At 41.5% G+C, this 16,633-nt stretch overlaps 1 protein-coding gene across 8 annotated transcripts in view; it reads right to left on the bottom strand.

Moving 5' to 3' along the window:
* The window catches only part of frya (furry homolog a (Drosophila)), a 113,540-nt gene extending 108,648 nt beyond the window's left edge, over positions 1-4,892 (bottom strand). For all 8 annotated transcript variants that reach the window (XR_015509611.1, XR_015509612.1, XM_087284282.1 and 5 more), the window contains exon 1: positions 4,556-4,892. Coding sequence is in view for 6 of the 8 variants with exons in the window: in XM_087284282.1 (XP_087140408.1) it covers positions 4,556-4,724 (169 nt within the window). In the remaining 2 variants the exon portion in view is untranslated. The remainder of the gene's footprint in view (positions 1-4,555) is intronic.
* Between the last annotated feature and the right edge of the window lie 11,741 nt (positions 4,893-16,633).

Raw genomic sequence — 16,633 nt, 5'->3', positions numbered from 1 at the left:
CATTCATGTTAACATGATTAAACAGTTTTTAGTACAGCTTTTTCATATGCAAATACCCAGTTCTGGCACTACAAGCCGAGTCAACAGTGTCACATATTTTCGTGACTACAATTTGCCTATCCATGGCACGAGGGATTCAGTTTCCTTGTTTTTGTTTATGGACATTGCTGCAACGGTTATCATGATGATAAAGTCTGGATTTATCCATCACCCTGACATCTGGCAATTGAGCATTAATTTACTTCAAATGTAAACTCAGCAGATAATCTCACCCTAGTAATATAACCCAACACAGATCAGAGCTGGTCACGTTATGCGATTGGACTTGGCACAGCAAGGGGCTCTCAGACAGATTATTACATAATACGCTGGCTGAACTATCTCTCAACCTTTCAACCAGACCATTAACACCACACAGCGCAAATGGACGGCGTGATGGGTCGAAATGTCCAAAAACGTAAAATGCTAAAAAGCACAAGCTATTAAAACTCAAAGAAATGTATTGAAAAATGACTCAAGACAATCACACTAAAAGGACGTAAGTGGTTAAAAAAAATTATTAAAAAATTAAAAATGATCAAAAATATAATAAATAAAAAGAAAAAAATTATGTATTTGAAAACTCTATAATATATTATTAAAAATAGTAAAGTTTTTAAATATATAAAAACTTAAATATGATAACCTCACCACTGTATTAGGTACACCTAAGGAATACTGGGTTGGACCCCTTTTTGCCTTAATCCTTCATGGCATAGATTCAACAAGGTACTGGAAATATTTCTCAGTGACTTTGGTCCATATTGACATGATAGCATCACGCAGTTGCTGCAGATTTGTCGGCTGCACATCCATGATGTGAATCTCCCGTTCCACCACATCCCAAAGGTGCTCTATTGGATTGAGACTGATGACTGTGGAGGCCATTTGAGAACAGTGAACTTATTGTCATGTTGTGACAAGGTGCTTTATCCTGCTGGAGGTAGTCATCAGAAGATGGATACACTGTGGTCATAAAGGGATGGACATAGTCAACAACAATACTCAGGTAGGCTGTGGCATTGACACGATGCTCAATTGGTACTAATGAGTCTAAAGTGTGCCAAGAAAATATCCCCCACACCATCACACCACCAGCAGCCTGAACCGTTGATACAAGCCAGGATGGATCCATGTTGTTGATGTCAAATTCTGACCCTATCATCTGAATCTCGAATGGCATGTTCAAAGTCACTTAAACCCGATTTCTTCCCCATTTTGATGCTCGGTTTGAACAGCAACAGATCGTCTTGTTCATCACCTCTACATGCCTTAATGCATTAAGTTGCTGCAATGTGATTGGCTGATTAGAAATTTGTGTTAACAAGCAGTTGAACAGGTGTACCTAATAAAGTGGCCGGTAAGCCAATCACACAAAAGGAACAAAAGTGGTAAAAAAATAAAAATAAAAATAAAAATAATAATAATAATAATAATAAGTAAGTTTTTATGTATTCAAGGGCGAGGCAGTGGCACAGTAGGTAGTTCTGTCGCCTCACAGCAAGAAGGTCGCTGGTTCGCTGGTTCGAACCTCGGCTCACTTGGCGTTTCTGTGTGGAGTTTGCATGTTCTCCCTGCCTTTGCATGGGTTTCCTCCGGGTGCTCCGGTTTCCCCCACAGTCAAAAGACATGCGGTTCAGGTGAACTGGGTAGGCTAAATAGTCCGTAGTGTATGAGTGTGTGTGAATGTGTGTGTGGATGTTTCCCAGAGATGGGTTGCAGCTGAAAGAGCATCCGCTACATAAAAAACTTGCTGGATATGTTGGCGGTTCATTCCGCTGTGGCGACCTCGGATTAATAAAGCGATTAAGCTGACAACAAAATGAATGAATGATGTATTCTAAACCTCAAAAACTATCTGATTGCCTCAAAAACAAAATCAGTAATCTCATCACAGGCATTCATTGGCAGGTCATCTCTTAGAGATAGTGTAAATATTTAGTCTTGAGCCATCAGTGAGAGTGGGAGCAGGTTGTTCGGCAGGTTGAGTCCCATTAAGAGCCTATTAAAAGCATTTTCAAGCTCTGATAAAGTGATGGAATGTGAGGCATGTCTCACTGATGCAGGCGTCACTGTGGATATCAGTACCAGCTCTACACTCCTCCTTTTTTCTATCAGCTTTTCCTCCCTGCGCTGGTTTTCCCTCTCTTCACCCTCTGGCCCCTCTTTCTCCCCTTACACTCCTTATCCTCCTTTTTAGACTCTTTCACAGAAACACACACACAAAGACTAATCCACACAAAGCTTAAGTATCATTTTCTGTATCTATCCTGAATATAAGAGGTTTTTGTGTCTTCTGCAATTTACACTCTGTTTTATCACATTAAACAAGCATGATAGATACCTTGGAGTCCAAATAGTCTGATACTAGGAAAACACTTCTGCTTTGCATTTAAAATAACTTTATAAGGTCTATTACAAATTATATTATTGGTCCAGAAATTTGAGTTAAATGCTGAACTGGGAACAGGAATCAAAATCCTTGAGTTTTAGTTCATGTCTTTTATGTTGTAACGACAGAATCAAGACTAAGATATTTTTAAAGAAATAAATGATTTAATCCATTTTGGATAATTTCTGCCCAGGCTCATTCTAAAACATACCTCTTTATACATTTATGGAGATAGCCAATACGTTACAGGAGGTCCGTTTTTTTGCCGTTTTTGTTTTCGCGAATCCACCAGAGGCCGCTGTGTGTGCTTTTTGACATCACAAATTTCTCTCACAAGTGCCATTAATGCTTGCTGTTCTCGTAAAAATCCACCAGAGGCAGCTGTCGACTGACTGACGGATTGACTGAGCCACCCTCCTCTTTCCCTAAACCCAATCAATAGTGTTTTCAAAAGCACCGATTGACTCGCCTATCCACTTCCCTAAACCCAACTGACTGTTTTAAAAAGAAATCCAGAAAAATAAAGAAAGAAAGTAAAGTAAATATTTACTTTTGGCTACATAATTTGTGATCTCCAGAAATGTATATAGAGCTATGTTTTCAGGATGATCCTATGTTGCTGCCAAAATGCTGTTTCACAACTAAAAATAATTTACAAAATTTCTACAAAATAAATGAATGAAAAAATTTATAAATAAAAGACTGAATAAAATAATAAATGCTTAAAGTAATAACTAAATAAACGACTGAATAAAAAAATGAATGAATAAATAAATAATTAAATGACTGAATAAAATAATACATGAATGATTAAAAAATAAATAAATGACTGAATAAAAAATAAATGAATGAATGAAAAAATAAAAAATAAATGAATGAATGAATAAATAAATTAATAAATGACTAAATAAAAATAAATGAATGAATAAATAAATAAATGACTAAATAGAATAATAAAAGAATAAATGAAAAATAAATAAATGACTAAATGAACAAATAAATAAACGACTGAATAAAAGAATAAATGAATGAATAAATAAATAAATAAATAAATAAATAAATAAATAAATAAATAAATAAATAACCGGATAAAATAATGAATGAATGAATAAATAAATAAACAAATAAATAAATGACTAAACAAAAATGAATAAATAAAATGATAAATGAATGAATAAATAAATAAATAAATAAATAAATGACTGAATGAATAAATAAATAAATAAATAAATAAATAAATAAATAAATAAATAAATAAATAAATAAATAAATAAATAAATGTTCACAAAACAAAACTGCTTCAAGTAGATATTTTTGGCAGAAACGTTTATTTAGCTATACAATTATTTTTTTAAAATCTAATTAAATTTTTAATCAAAAAATGTATCACAATATTGTTGTTTTATATTTTTGAAAATAAAATGTGCAAAAATACGACAAATGATCTACATCATACATGAACAATGGTGTAATTTGTTTTTTTTTTTTTTTAATCTTTTCAAAGAATTAAAACTGTTTAAATCTCAGATTATTTACACATCAGAACAAAGAGATTAGTTGCTTTACTTAAAAACTGAGTAAACCATTGTAACTGGGAACTGTTGTTGACTTACTGTAACTTCTTTTAAAAAGCACATTCGTTTAATCAATAATTTTAAGGCAACAGGTTTGCTCACATTTTTTAGTTAACTAATTGCTTTCAAAGCAACAGACTTACCCTATTTTTAAGTAAATTAATTTGTTTTTTACAGTGAAGTCACAGCAGATAAATAAATATGATGCAGCATAACCCAGAGTAATCCAAAAACCATTAATCATAATGAGGTTAATATATCAAAAAACTCTGACACGCATTTTTTCCTCACATTTCACCACACTACAGCAATTTGCAGGTTTCGTGTTGGCTTCTGTAAGCATTCATAAACCCAAATCAAACAGCCTATTTTAACAAACATGACAGCACATTCTTGACTGAACCAATAAATACCAACAGACACTGAGGCATTTCACACACGGCTGGCAAACAGACGTATGAAGTTACGTCTTCAGACCACCACAACCTCTCAATCTCAAATTTCCCATCAGACACTGACAACAATAACAACAAAAAACACAAGCACCTACATGACAGAATAGAGGCCCTTTTCCTGTAGCGGATCTTCTTGAACTTCCCACGAAAGTCCCCGCTCAGCATCAAGTCTTCAGGTACGCTGGCCATGCTCACCACTTCAATTCCATCATTCTCTTCATTCAGCTCACTGTAGCTGCGCTCGCTGTATGACTGTATCTCCATTTGGCGAGTAGCCCAGTTTGGGTCAGGCTTTCCACAGTGGCAGCATTGAACTTGTGATTTTTCAGTTTGTTTACTCTCCTTCTCTTCCCTCTCTCAGAGCACAGAGTCTGGGCTGTTTCTTAAAGCATGGGTGTGTGTCTGTGGAGAGATGCAGCCAGATAGGAGCCCGGCTCTACGCTGCAAGTGTGTTTTAACCCCCTTCACGCACTTGTCAAAGCAGTTCAGCCAGTTACAGTAGAACGTATGTGAGCAGGCAGGTGTAGGGTTACTGTGCCGCCCAGTGACCGAATGCGAAAGGAAAAGAAGGATGGAGAAAAAGAAAGGGAAAGAGACTCAGGGAAATGCTGAAGTGGGCAGCTCTTCCTATCACAAACAAGCCACTTCCGCCGGTCCCAGTCATTTAGTCCTTATCCTGTGATAATGAGGAGGGTGGAAATCCCCAAAGATATCTCAAATCTTTGCACGTCTCAAGTTTTCGAGAGGAATCCCCACACCCCAATGGCATTGAGGAAGCACTTGAGACTGTTAATTGGTCACACTTTAAAATAAGGTTCCATTAGGTAATGTGTTTACAAATAAGAATGAACGATACTTGTTTAGCATTTGTCAATCATACACTGTAAAACCCAAAAACTTACGGTAACTGAAACCCAGAGGCGCAACTGCACATTTACTGAGGGGTATGCGATTTCAAGTTTTGCGCCCCCCTTAACCCCCCCTATTTTTTTTTATCATCAACATGTGAAAGTTCTGAACGCAACTGAAATTGTATGAAATAGTAAAAGTATAATTACACTAATGTAAAGTCACAAAGAATTACATCTCATCCCAAAAAGACTGTACAATGTTTAGGGTAAAAAAATAGAGACAAACTGCCTGAAATGTTTTATTTTATCAAAATATTATGGGCCTACTTTTTTGGAACTAAATTGAACTAGTTTTGAGCACAAATCCAAAAGGTTACCAAAATGCCTAATGTATCAATATGATATTTAATAAATTTATAAAAACATGTATATGGTATAAAAATGGTTCCCCTTCGGGGGGAACTTCAGCACTATAAGTGGATTTGATTTGTAAAATCCACGCATTGGGAGGTTCGGTTCAGAAGCTACTCGTCTGAAAGAGTATTGAACGGGCCAATTAAGAATGAATTGGCAGCGCAAGCCTGCGCAGGTGAGCGGCATATGCAATCAACTGAGTATATAAGCTCACCTGGCGCCAGCAGACGCTATCCTTTTCGCTTCAGAGACTTTCTGATCGAGTCGATGAGGGTTCCTCCTGCTGTGACCAGCGATTCTGAGCGAACGAGAGCATTCTCCCGGTCCAGAGTGTGTACACGCAGTGGCAGACAGTCGAGCTGGGTTTCTCCCTTGTCTGGCGTTCTTTGGGTCCGGTCCTCCAGAGCGGTGCGTATAAAGTTGCAAACTTCACAGAAAGAGCAACACAGTCGTGCAGCACGTCCTTATCAGGACGGCGCTCCGACTGTGCGTTTCTGGATGCGGTGGTTTCCTGTCCTCGGATGATGGGCGCGGGCACTGCGTTACATGTCTGGGGGTCCAGCATGTTAATGCGCTGCTTGCGGGCAGTTCATGTCGTCATTGCGATGCCATGACTGTTGCGCAAGATCGCGGTTAGCCTTTGCAAAAGGGTGAACCACCCCAGTTGTCCCCTGCTCTGCAGCGGGCACTCGGGCAGATCTGAGGGTTTCAGCGAGAGATAATCCGTCGCCCACGGGCCCGCGGACCTCCCGCTCCTCTAAGCGCTCCATCCAAGCTTCGGGCGGGGGAAGCGATCCGTCTAACAGATGGTAGCCCTTACGCCCGATGACACCGGAGACCAGATGTCCACCGCGGCATCGGAGGGTGGGCTTTCATTGTCCGATGATGATCCAGACCCGCTCGCCCCCTTCGGGCTGGTGAGCGCTGTCACTACGGATCCTGAAACGGACATGTTAGCCGTGCTTTCCCGGGCTGCTTCGGCCGTGGGTTGGAGATGGTTTATCCCCCAGCTCCGCGGCCGGACCGACTAGAGGGGCGTTCCCTTCTTCCCGGAGGTGCACAGTAGGCTCACGCGGTCTTGTAAAGCACTTTTTTCTGCTCGTGCTGCGTGTTCCTCCACCCTAACCACTCTTGACGGTGAAACAGCCAGGGGGTATGTGGCGATTCCTCAGGTTGAGTGCGCGATGGCGGTAAATCCGCGCGGCGCCTCTTCTTGGCGGGGTCCGCCTCGTCTCCCATCCAAAGCCTGTAAGTTATCTACCTCCCTCGGAGCTAGAGCTTACATAGCCGCGGGCCAGGCTGCTTCCGCCTTGCATGCGATAGCCACCTACCAGCGCTACCAAGCGCAGGCGCTGGCCGAGCTGCACGAGGGTGGGTCCAACCCAGGCTTACGAGCTTCGCACCGCCGCCGACTTAGCTCTTCGGACTACTGAGTCCGCTGCGTGTGCGTTGGGGAGGACGATGTCCACATTAGTGGTCCAGGAGCGCCACCCCTGGCTGATATGCGCAAAGTCGACAAAGTCCGCTTTCTTGACTTCCCCATATCCCCAGCCAGGTTCGGCGACACTGTCTGTGAATTCACCCAGGAATTCAAGGCGGTGAGAGAGCAGTTGGTAGGTGATGTTTTATCGGCGGTCCGTAGCCCGCTCCGCCCGCCGTGCCATTCATACCTGCTCCTCGCCGAAGGCGCCCGCCTACGAGAGCTGCTCCGCCCCCGCACACGCCTCAGGCGAAGCGAGCGCGTCGGGCACCTCGGAAGCAGGCAGCCCCCCTGCCCAGAACGCCGCTAAGTCCGGCAACGGACCGCGAAGCGCCCCTGGGACAGGCCATCTGGAGAAGAGGAAACTTGCTCTTTCCCAGCTGGAGGGCGGGGCCCCATTTCCAAAGGCACTTTTTACTGCCATGAAAACATTATGAAAGGGCACTTTTCACTTCCCCAGATGTGACAGCCCGAAATCTGCCAGTCTGGGACGCTATGCTTTCTAGCTTGCAGATTCGGTGCGTTTCGCCAGTGGCTCACGAGCGCTGGGAGGACGGTCTCCTTTCTCCCACCCCTCGAGCCTCTCCTCCGGAGCTCGGGTTTGGAGTGAGAGCAAATATCTCACCTCCAGCTTTTCCGTGGGACCCGCGAGCTTCCCGGATCCCCTGTCTTGCGAGAGGAGAATGCTGTCCTACTGGCGAAGGATGCAATCGAGCAGCTCCCTCCAGCCGAGATGGAGAGTGGGTTTTATAGCCCACGCTTCATCGTGCCCAAAAAGAGCGGTGGGTCACGGCCAATCCTAGATCTGCGCGTTTTGAACCGCTGCCTGCACAAGCTGCCGTTCAGAATGCTCACGCAGAAGCGCATCCTCCGGTGCGTTCGTCCTCTGGGTTGGTCTGCAGCATTAGACCTGATGGACGCGTATTTCCATGTCTCCACTCTTCCTCGCCACCGACAGTTTCTGCGGTTTGCGTTTGAAGGTCGAGCTTGGCAATACAAAGCCCTCCCCTTCGGGCTCTCTCTGTCTCCGCGGGTCCTCACCAAGCCCGCGGAGGGTGCCTCAGCGCCCCTTCGGCTCGCGGGCATCTGCATACTCAATTTCTTTACGACTGGCTGATTTTTGCCCTCTCTCGGAGCAGTTGATTATGCACAGAGACAAAGTGCTCTGGCACTTCCACCTGTGGGGGTTTCAGGTCAACCGAGAAAAGAGCAAACTCGCCCCCGTGCAGAGGATCTCTTCTCTCGGGCTGGAGCTGGACTCGGTCACCATGGCAGCGCGCCTCTCCGGAGAGCGCGCTCAGCTGATGCTGTACTGTCTGAGAGAGCTCGACAGTAAAATAGTGGTCCCACTGATACTATTTCAGAGGCTCCTGGGGCATATGGCATCCGCAGCCGCTTCATGCCGCTCGGATTATTCTATATGAGACCACTTCAGCACTGGCTTCACGATCGAGTCCCCAGACGCGCATGGCACGCGCGCGCACACCGAGTCTCTGTTACTGCGCTGTGTCGCCACGCCCTCAGCCCTTGGAGCGACCCCTCGTTCCTACAGGCCTGGGTGTCTCTAGAACAGGCGTCCAGTCTTGTTGTCGTTTCAGCAGACACTTCCAACACGGGCTGGGGGGCTGTGCGTTGCGGGCATGCGGCTGCGGACCTGTGGAAAGGTACCCAGTTGCATTGGCATATCGCCTGGAGCTGTTGGCAGTGTTCCTCGCTCTCCACCGTTTTTTTCCGGTGCTGGAGCGGCAACACGTGCTGGTCAGGACGGACAGTACGGCGGTGGTGGCGTATATCAGCCGTATAGGGGGTATGCGCTCTCGCCGCATGTCTCAGCTCGCCCGCCGTCTGCTCCTCTGGAGTCATCCGCGGCTGAAATCGCTGCACACCATTCATATTAAGGCAAGCTCAACCGTGCAGCCGATGCGCTCTCACGGCAGCCTTGCGTCCTGGAGAATGGAGACTCCACCCCGAGTCTGTTCAGCTGATATGGGCGCGATTCGGGGAAGCCCAGATCGATCTGTTGCTTCCCCCGAGATCGCTCATTGCTAGTTGTTCTTTCCCTGACCGAGTGCTCTCGGCACGGATGCACTGGCTTACAGCTGGCCTCGGGGCACGCGCAAATACGCGTTTCCCCCAGTGAGCCTGCTCGCGCAGTTACTGTGCAAGGTCAGGAAGAGGACGAGGAACAGGTTGCTGGTTGCGCCCCTCTGGCTCAACCGGACCTGGATGTCAGAGCTCTCCCTCGCGATAGCCCTCCCCTGGCAGTCCCTTCGAGAGAGCACCTACTCTCTCAGGGACAGGGCACCACCTGGCACCCTCGCCGATCTTTGAAGAGATTTTAGACGCGAGGAAGACTTAGGTAACCCTCCCCGAGCGCGCCTATGCCCTGACGTGGAGTCTATTCACTGAATGGTGTGTCTCTCGCTGAGAAGACCCCCGTAATTTGCCAGATCAGCGTTGTGCTTTCTTTACGCCGAGAGAAGCTGGAGAGCAGGCTGTCGCCCTCCACACTCAAGGTTACGTGGCTGCCATCTCCGCTCTCATAACGCGGTGGCTGGCAGCACCGTGGGAACGCATAACCTCATCATCCGGTTCCTCAGGGGCGTTAAGCGAATTAATCCATCCCGCCCCCTCTCATGCCCTCTTAGGATCTCGCCCTCGCTACACAAGCCGCGTCAGATCCCTTCGATCCTCGACTCAGTATCTTTCTGTCCCTGAAGACAGCTCTGCTGGTCGCGTTGATATCGATTAGAGGGTCGGGGACCCGGAGGCATTTTTCGGTCAGTGACTCGTGCCTGTAATTGGGCTGGCTTCTCTCACGTCCTGAGACCCCGCCCGCGATATGTGCCCAAGGTTCCTACCACTCCGTTTTAATACGAGGTAGTGAGCCTGCAAGCGCTGCCCTCGGAGGAGGCAGACCCAGCCCTTCTTTATTGTCCAGTTCGCGTTTTGCGTATTATCCGGACCGCACTCAGAGTTTAGATCATCTGAGCAGCTCTTCGTCTGTTATAACGGTCGGCAGCAGGGAAGTGCCGTACCGAAATAAGTTCCCACTAGATTGTGGATGCCTTCTTTCACTATTAGAGCCGAGATAAGCCGCGTCCCCCGAGAGCGCGTGCGCACTCCACTCGGAGTTTCGCATCCTCTCGAGCGCGCGCACGCGGCGCCCCTCTAACAGACTTCTGTAGAGCTGCGGGCTGGGTGACACCCAACACATTTGCAAGGTTTTACAATCTGCGAGTGGAGCCGGTTTCCTCAAGGGTATTAGGTAACCCTTGGTGATTGAGGAAACAATTCGGTAGGGTGTTGAAACACGCTTGCTGCGCCATTTTCCCTAACACGGAGATACGTGCGCCTTTTTATCTGTCAGTAAAGTTCCCCGTCAGGTGAGCCCTGCAGATTCCTCCGTGGCCCCCAGCACTGACTCAGCGGAGGAGTCACTTGCTGGCCCACTACGTTGTAGGTCTGCCCGCTGGTCAGCCCGCGTTTTGGGTAAAGGTGCCTGCTATGCGTGATCCCCACTAGGCGATCCCATATGCTTATTCCGCCACGGTTAAGTCCCCCCCCTGGGCGGACCCGTGTCTTCCCTCCCCGCTAACCACTCTTTTGCTATGCGTACTCCCCCTTTTTAGGGCTAGTCCATATGTAAATTCTGCCATCTATCCCCCCTTGGGTAACGGATGGCCTCCGCAGCGTCCTCCCTATCGGGATTGCACGCTTCCCAACGTACTGTCGTATTTTCCTAGAATTATCTAGATGCTCACGACTTCCCAAAAAATATATCTAAATCCGTAAAACTTCTGTTGAAGTAGGATAAATTAGGGCCAGGGACACGTTGGAGGACCGCGCCCCCCATGATGCGGGTGCGTCACGCTTGCTTGACTATCTCCTCATCGGGGGTGTTGGTAAGGTGCAGTCATTATGGCGCTTTCAATGGGCTCCCAATGCGTGGATTTTACAAATCAAATCCACTTATAGTGCTGAAGTTCCCCCCGAAGGGGAACGTTCGAGGTTACTAAAGTAACCCTTCGTTCCCCGAGGAGGGGAACGGAAGCACTATACTCCGTCGCCATAATGACTGTCCCTTAGCTGTTGAAAGTCTCTTCAGCTTAAAAAGGATAGCGTCTGCTGGCGCCAGGTGAGCTTATATACTCAGTTGATTGCTTATGCCGCTCACCTGCGCAGGCTTGCGCTGCCAATTCATTCTTAATTGGCCCGTTCAATACTCTTTCAGACGAGTAGCTTCTGAACCGAACCTCCCAATGCGTGGATTTTACAAATCAAATCCACTTATAGTGCTTCCGTTCCCCTCCTCGGGGAACGAAGGGTTACTTTAGTAACCTCGAACGATCTTTATAGTATTAATAAACATCTCAGTTCCAAAAAATGTGAATATTCTGAATATTTGTTCATGTGTCAGTTTAAACCAGGGTTAAGAATCATTATAATCAAATATATAAAATTTATATAGGGGAATTTTTTTATCAAAATATTAATTTCTATTTTGTCTGAAACATATTCAGTAGGCCCACACTGAATCCATATTCCATATTTACTCAGTTTTTAAATTCATTTTACTAATATTAACAACGGATAACCGAGCAACGGATCAATCAAAAGGTCAACGAAGAGGGAGGAGTGGTATAATTTTGTATTCAATAAAATACAATTGTATATTCATATAAAATGCATGATAAACATTTTTTTCAACCAAAAATATGCATTTATTTTGTTTAATATGTATAATAACACACATAATTTCAAAAATAGTTTTGCCACAATGGCGCCCCCCCCCCCCCATGTGTGGCGCCCCTATGCGCCGCATACACTGCATACCCCCTTTTTGCGCCACTGCTGAAACCGATTGAGGAAACCGATTGCAACAAACCATTTGAGTTAAAAAAAACTAATCCTAATGAGTACTGTGAACTTAATCTATTTGAGTAAATGAAGCAATCTGAGCACAGTAAAACTCAATAAATGAAGAGAACTCAAACTATTTGAGGAAGCCAATTGCTACAAACCATTTTAGTTAAAAAACAAATCTACTTGAGTACTGTGATCTTACTACATTTCAGTTGAAGTAATGAGGTATTTAATGAACTCATTACCTTTAACACTGAGTTCAAAACTATTTTCAAATGTGTAGAATTGACATTCAGTTAATTTTGAGTTAACTACACTCAGTTTATTTGATAAAGTTGACTGTTTTACAGTGTAGTATAACATTTACTAATGTATTACTTAAATTAATGGTTAACAAGAACTAACAATGAACAACATTTTCAATAATAACAATAGTAAAGATAAATAAACACTGTAATACATGTATGGTTCATTGTTTAATAGAACTTTACTGTAAAGTGTTACCTGTTGTTTGAATGAAATTATTCACATGTGGTTTGTTGTTATAAAAGGGACAGTTCACCCAAAAATGCAATCTCTGCCATTATTTACTCACTAGTAACTTTACTGAAAAAAAAAAAATCAAAGATGATTCCTTGGATTTACATTTTTTTTAAGTTAAGTGGTTGTAAACCATTAATTTTTGTTGAATTTAAACAAACAAATTAAGTTGAACATTACTAAATTTAATTTATTTGTTTAAATTCAACACATATAAATTGTTTGCAATAATTTTGCAGACATCATTTCAGTGTAGGCAGTAAAAAGCTGTGTTGGTTTACTTAAAGTGAGTAAACCCGTTGCCTGAAAGGCGATAAGTTGACTTTATTTATAAAAGTAAGTACACCCACTGTAACTTTTAAGTTGGTTAATTTTTTACAAACATGTTAATAGCTCAGTTATTTAATAATTATATATTACAATTATACATAATAATAATTTTATAATTTTAATAATAATGTTTGTAAAACAACAAGTTTGCTTACACGTCATGGTGGCGCAGTGGGTAGCATGACCGCCTCACAGCGAGAAGGTTGCTGCTTCAAGTCCCGGCTGGGTCTGTTGGTATTTCTAAGTGGAGTTTGCATGTTCTCCCTGTGTTCATGTGGGTTTCCTCTGGGTGCTCCCGTTTCCCCCACAGTCTAAAGACATGTGGTACAGGTGAATTGAATAAGCTAAATTGGCAATTGTGCATAGGTGTTTCCCAGTGTTGGGTTGTGCCTGGAAGGGCATCCGCTGCGTAAAAAATATATGCAGTTGACGGTTCTGTCCGCTGTGGTGACCACTGATTAATAAAGGGACTAAGCTGTAAAGTCAATGAATGAATGAATGAATGAAGTTTGCTTACTTTTTTATATCAAGTAATTGCTTTTAAACTGGTTTGAGATGTTTTTGTTGTGTTGAACTACAAAGAAGATATTGTGAAAAATGTTGGAATCCTGTAACCATTGAAATCATGTGAAAAACAAATCCTATGGAGTTCAATGGTTAGAGGGTTTCTAGCTTTATTTAAAATATCTTATTTTGTCCAACACAACAAAGAAAAACCCAAACATAAGAAAACCTCAAACTGTTTACACTGTCTGTGAATTAGAATCGATAAAACACCTGTTTTTTGAATGCACAACGTACATATACCCAAATGTTTTGATTAGATGTTGAATATCTTATATTTGAATTTACAAAATAAATAAAAAATCAGTTTTCCTGTAAAGATTTTTTATAATTCTAAAACTCTGGAGCAAAAACTTATGTTTAACTTAAAAACTCTCAAAACTTTAACTCTCAAAAACTTAAAATTTAATGTTTATATCCGAAAGTACCATGTACACAAACAAAAATAGTCCAATGATAAACCTAACATTTATTTGTTTAAAACTGATCTTATACAGTATATCGAAACCCTAAAAAACATTTTTAAAAAAGGTATAAGGATGTATGCGATTTTGGAATCATTCATTCATTCATTTTCTTGTCGGCTTAGTCCCTTTTTTAATCCGGGGTCGCCACAACGGAATGAACCGCCAACTTATCCAGCAAGTTTTTATGCACAGGATGCCCTTCCAGCCGCAACCCATCTCTGGGAAACATCCACACACACACTCATACACTATGGACAATTTAGCGTACCCAATTCACCTGTAACACATGTCTTTGGACTGTGGGGGAAACCGGAGCACCCGGAGGACATGCAAACTCCACACAGAAACACCAACTGAGCCGAGGTTCAAACCAGCGACCTTCTTGCTGTGAGGTCACAGCACTACCCACTGCCTCGCCCATTTTGGAATCATTTTCTTCTAATTTCTTGTCATTTATATATCGCCTATAATATTATTTATTTTTTTGTTTTTATTCTCTATTGTTATGTTCCTTTAATGTAAAAAAAATTGTTAGTATTGTATTTCTCAATTTTGTATGCTATTGTTCTTGTTATGCAATAAAAAAATAAAAAACACTGTTTACACTGTTAAAAACCCTAGGTTCCACACAATTCTTCCATTCAAACACAATCGATTAAGTTAACTTAATAATTTTTTTACAAATTGAACATAAAACAATTAAGTTATCTCGCAAAAAAAAAGAAAAAAAAAGAAGTGTATTGTTTCAACTTATTCTAAAAAAGTAGTTTATACAACAAGCAAAAGTCATATTTGAGTGTAGGAAACACTTAAAGGTAAGTAAATAGTGAGTAAATTTTCATTTTTGTGTGAACTATCCCTTTAAGTAACAGTTGAGAAATGCTCAATCCAGAGTATGCAATGGGAATTGTTGCATCATGTGTAAAACCCCGTAGAGACTTAATGAGAAACGCCTGTTAAAAAAGTGCACCCTTACCTTCTGACGCTCATTTGTGTTTAGGAATAGAAACAGAAATGGTCCACACCTCATGAGGGATTTTTTCCACTGTTACCCTACATGAGGAATACAAGCCCACTGTGTGTTCACTTATAGGCGTTTTCTGTATTAAAAGGACCAACATGTACACTGAAGAATAGATATACTGTGTGCCACAAAAAAGAAAAATACAATTAGTGTTTTTTTTTTTTTTTTTCTTGAATCTGGGTTAGTCACACCCTGTAATACTGCGTAATGCTTAGTTAATAAAACTGGTTCCATTAGAATTTAAAGTGAATAAAATGGGGAAAAGAGATCCGTTTGTGTACACAATTAAATTAGGTGGTAAAAAAGCTGGAGTTTTTGGTAAAAAAGTAGAGCAGTTTTGAGAATAAACTTCATATATTTTGTTTAAAGTAAAATAAAAAATAAAAAACCTTGCAGTTTTCTTTCTTAAAGATGTCCAATTTTGCACAAACTATGACATATTTCAAATGTTTAGGATGTAAGATTTGAAAATATTTATATTTTTTTGAGTAGGGCTGCACAATATACCACTTTAAGATCGATATCGCTCAATCACAACTAATGCAGTTTTGAGTCTGGATTATAAGTCATCATTTCACAAGTGTTTTTGAGGCCTATGACTGTGATGGGTTTTAAAATCATTCAGACATAAGAAAATGTATCGTTTTTAGCGTTGAAAAATTAATAACAATTCATTTTATTGAACAGTTTATAAAACGAAGACTATGCAGTATTATTTTATATTTGATTATTCAATTACTGTATACCTGAATATATTCTGACTCTTCAAAAAACAATACAACACTGCTTATTTAATAAGCATATTTTTCTTTATTGAATTTATACATGCTTGTAGACTTTATGCAGATTCACTCCCCTATAGAACCATCTAAAATTATAGATTCTTTACAAACATTTATTCAGCTCATCTAGTAAAATGATTTATTAATTTCGCAATACATATAGCAAAATAAAAAAAAACACAATGTGTATTTTTTCCAATATCATGCAGCTCTATTTTGAGTCTCTTCTGCTCACAGAAGCAACAATTATTTAATGGAAAATTGGGGGAAATATTAATAAAATAAAAAATATATTATTACAATCAAATATTTGCTTTTTATATATTTTTAATATATATTAAATTGTAGTTTATTCTTAGAAAAAAATCATAATATATAACATCCATCAGAAATCCTTCTAAAATGCAGATTTGGTCATCAAAGCATGACTTATTATCATTTATTAAATATTATTTTTGTGGAAATAGACGATTTTGAAAATAAAATCATTTAATTTATATAGAATTTATATTTTACATCATAAATAGCTTTATGACACATCCATGAAACAATATGAAAATTTTAAATAATATAAAAATCACAATAGTAATGCATACTTTGTTAAAAAAAAGAAAAGAAACACATCGATGGATTATTTGGGCATCGATGGATTTGCTCTTCAGTGTTTGGACTTTCAGTAGTGAAAATTAAACCACACTGAACTGAACTGAGCTAAACTGAACTCTGGAAACTGGACTGACACAGTTTCAATTTATTAGAACTTCTTTAAGCTGCTTTGACACAATCTACATTGTGAAAGCGCAATTGGAATAAAAAATTAATTGAATTGGATTTATAAAAATAAAATTGTGAAAT

The sequence above is a fragment of the Danio rerio genome, chromosome 15, assembly GCF_052040795.2.
Source record: "Danio rerio strain M-AB ecotype USA chromosome 15, GRCz13ab, whole genome shotgun sequence".
NCBI classification, from domain to species: domain Eukaryota; kingdom Metazoa; phylum Chordata; class Actinopteri; order Cypriniformes; family Danionidae; genus Danio; species Danio rerio.
This window is presented reverse-complemented; position numbering and strand designations above follow the sequence as displayed.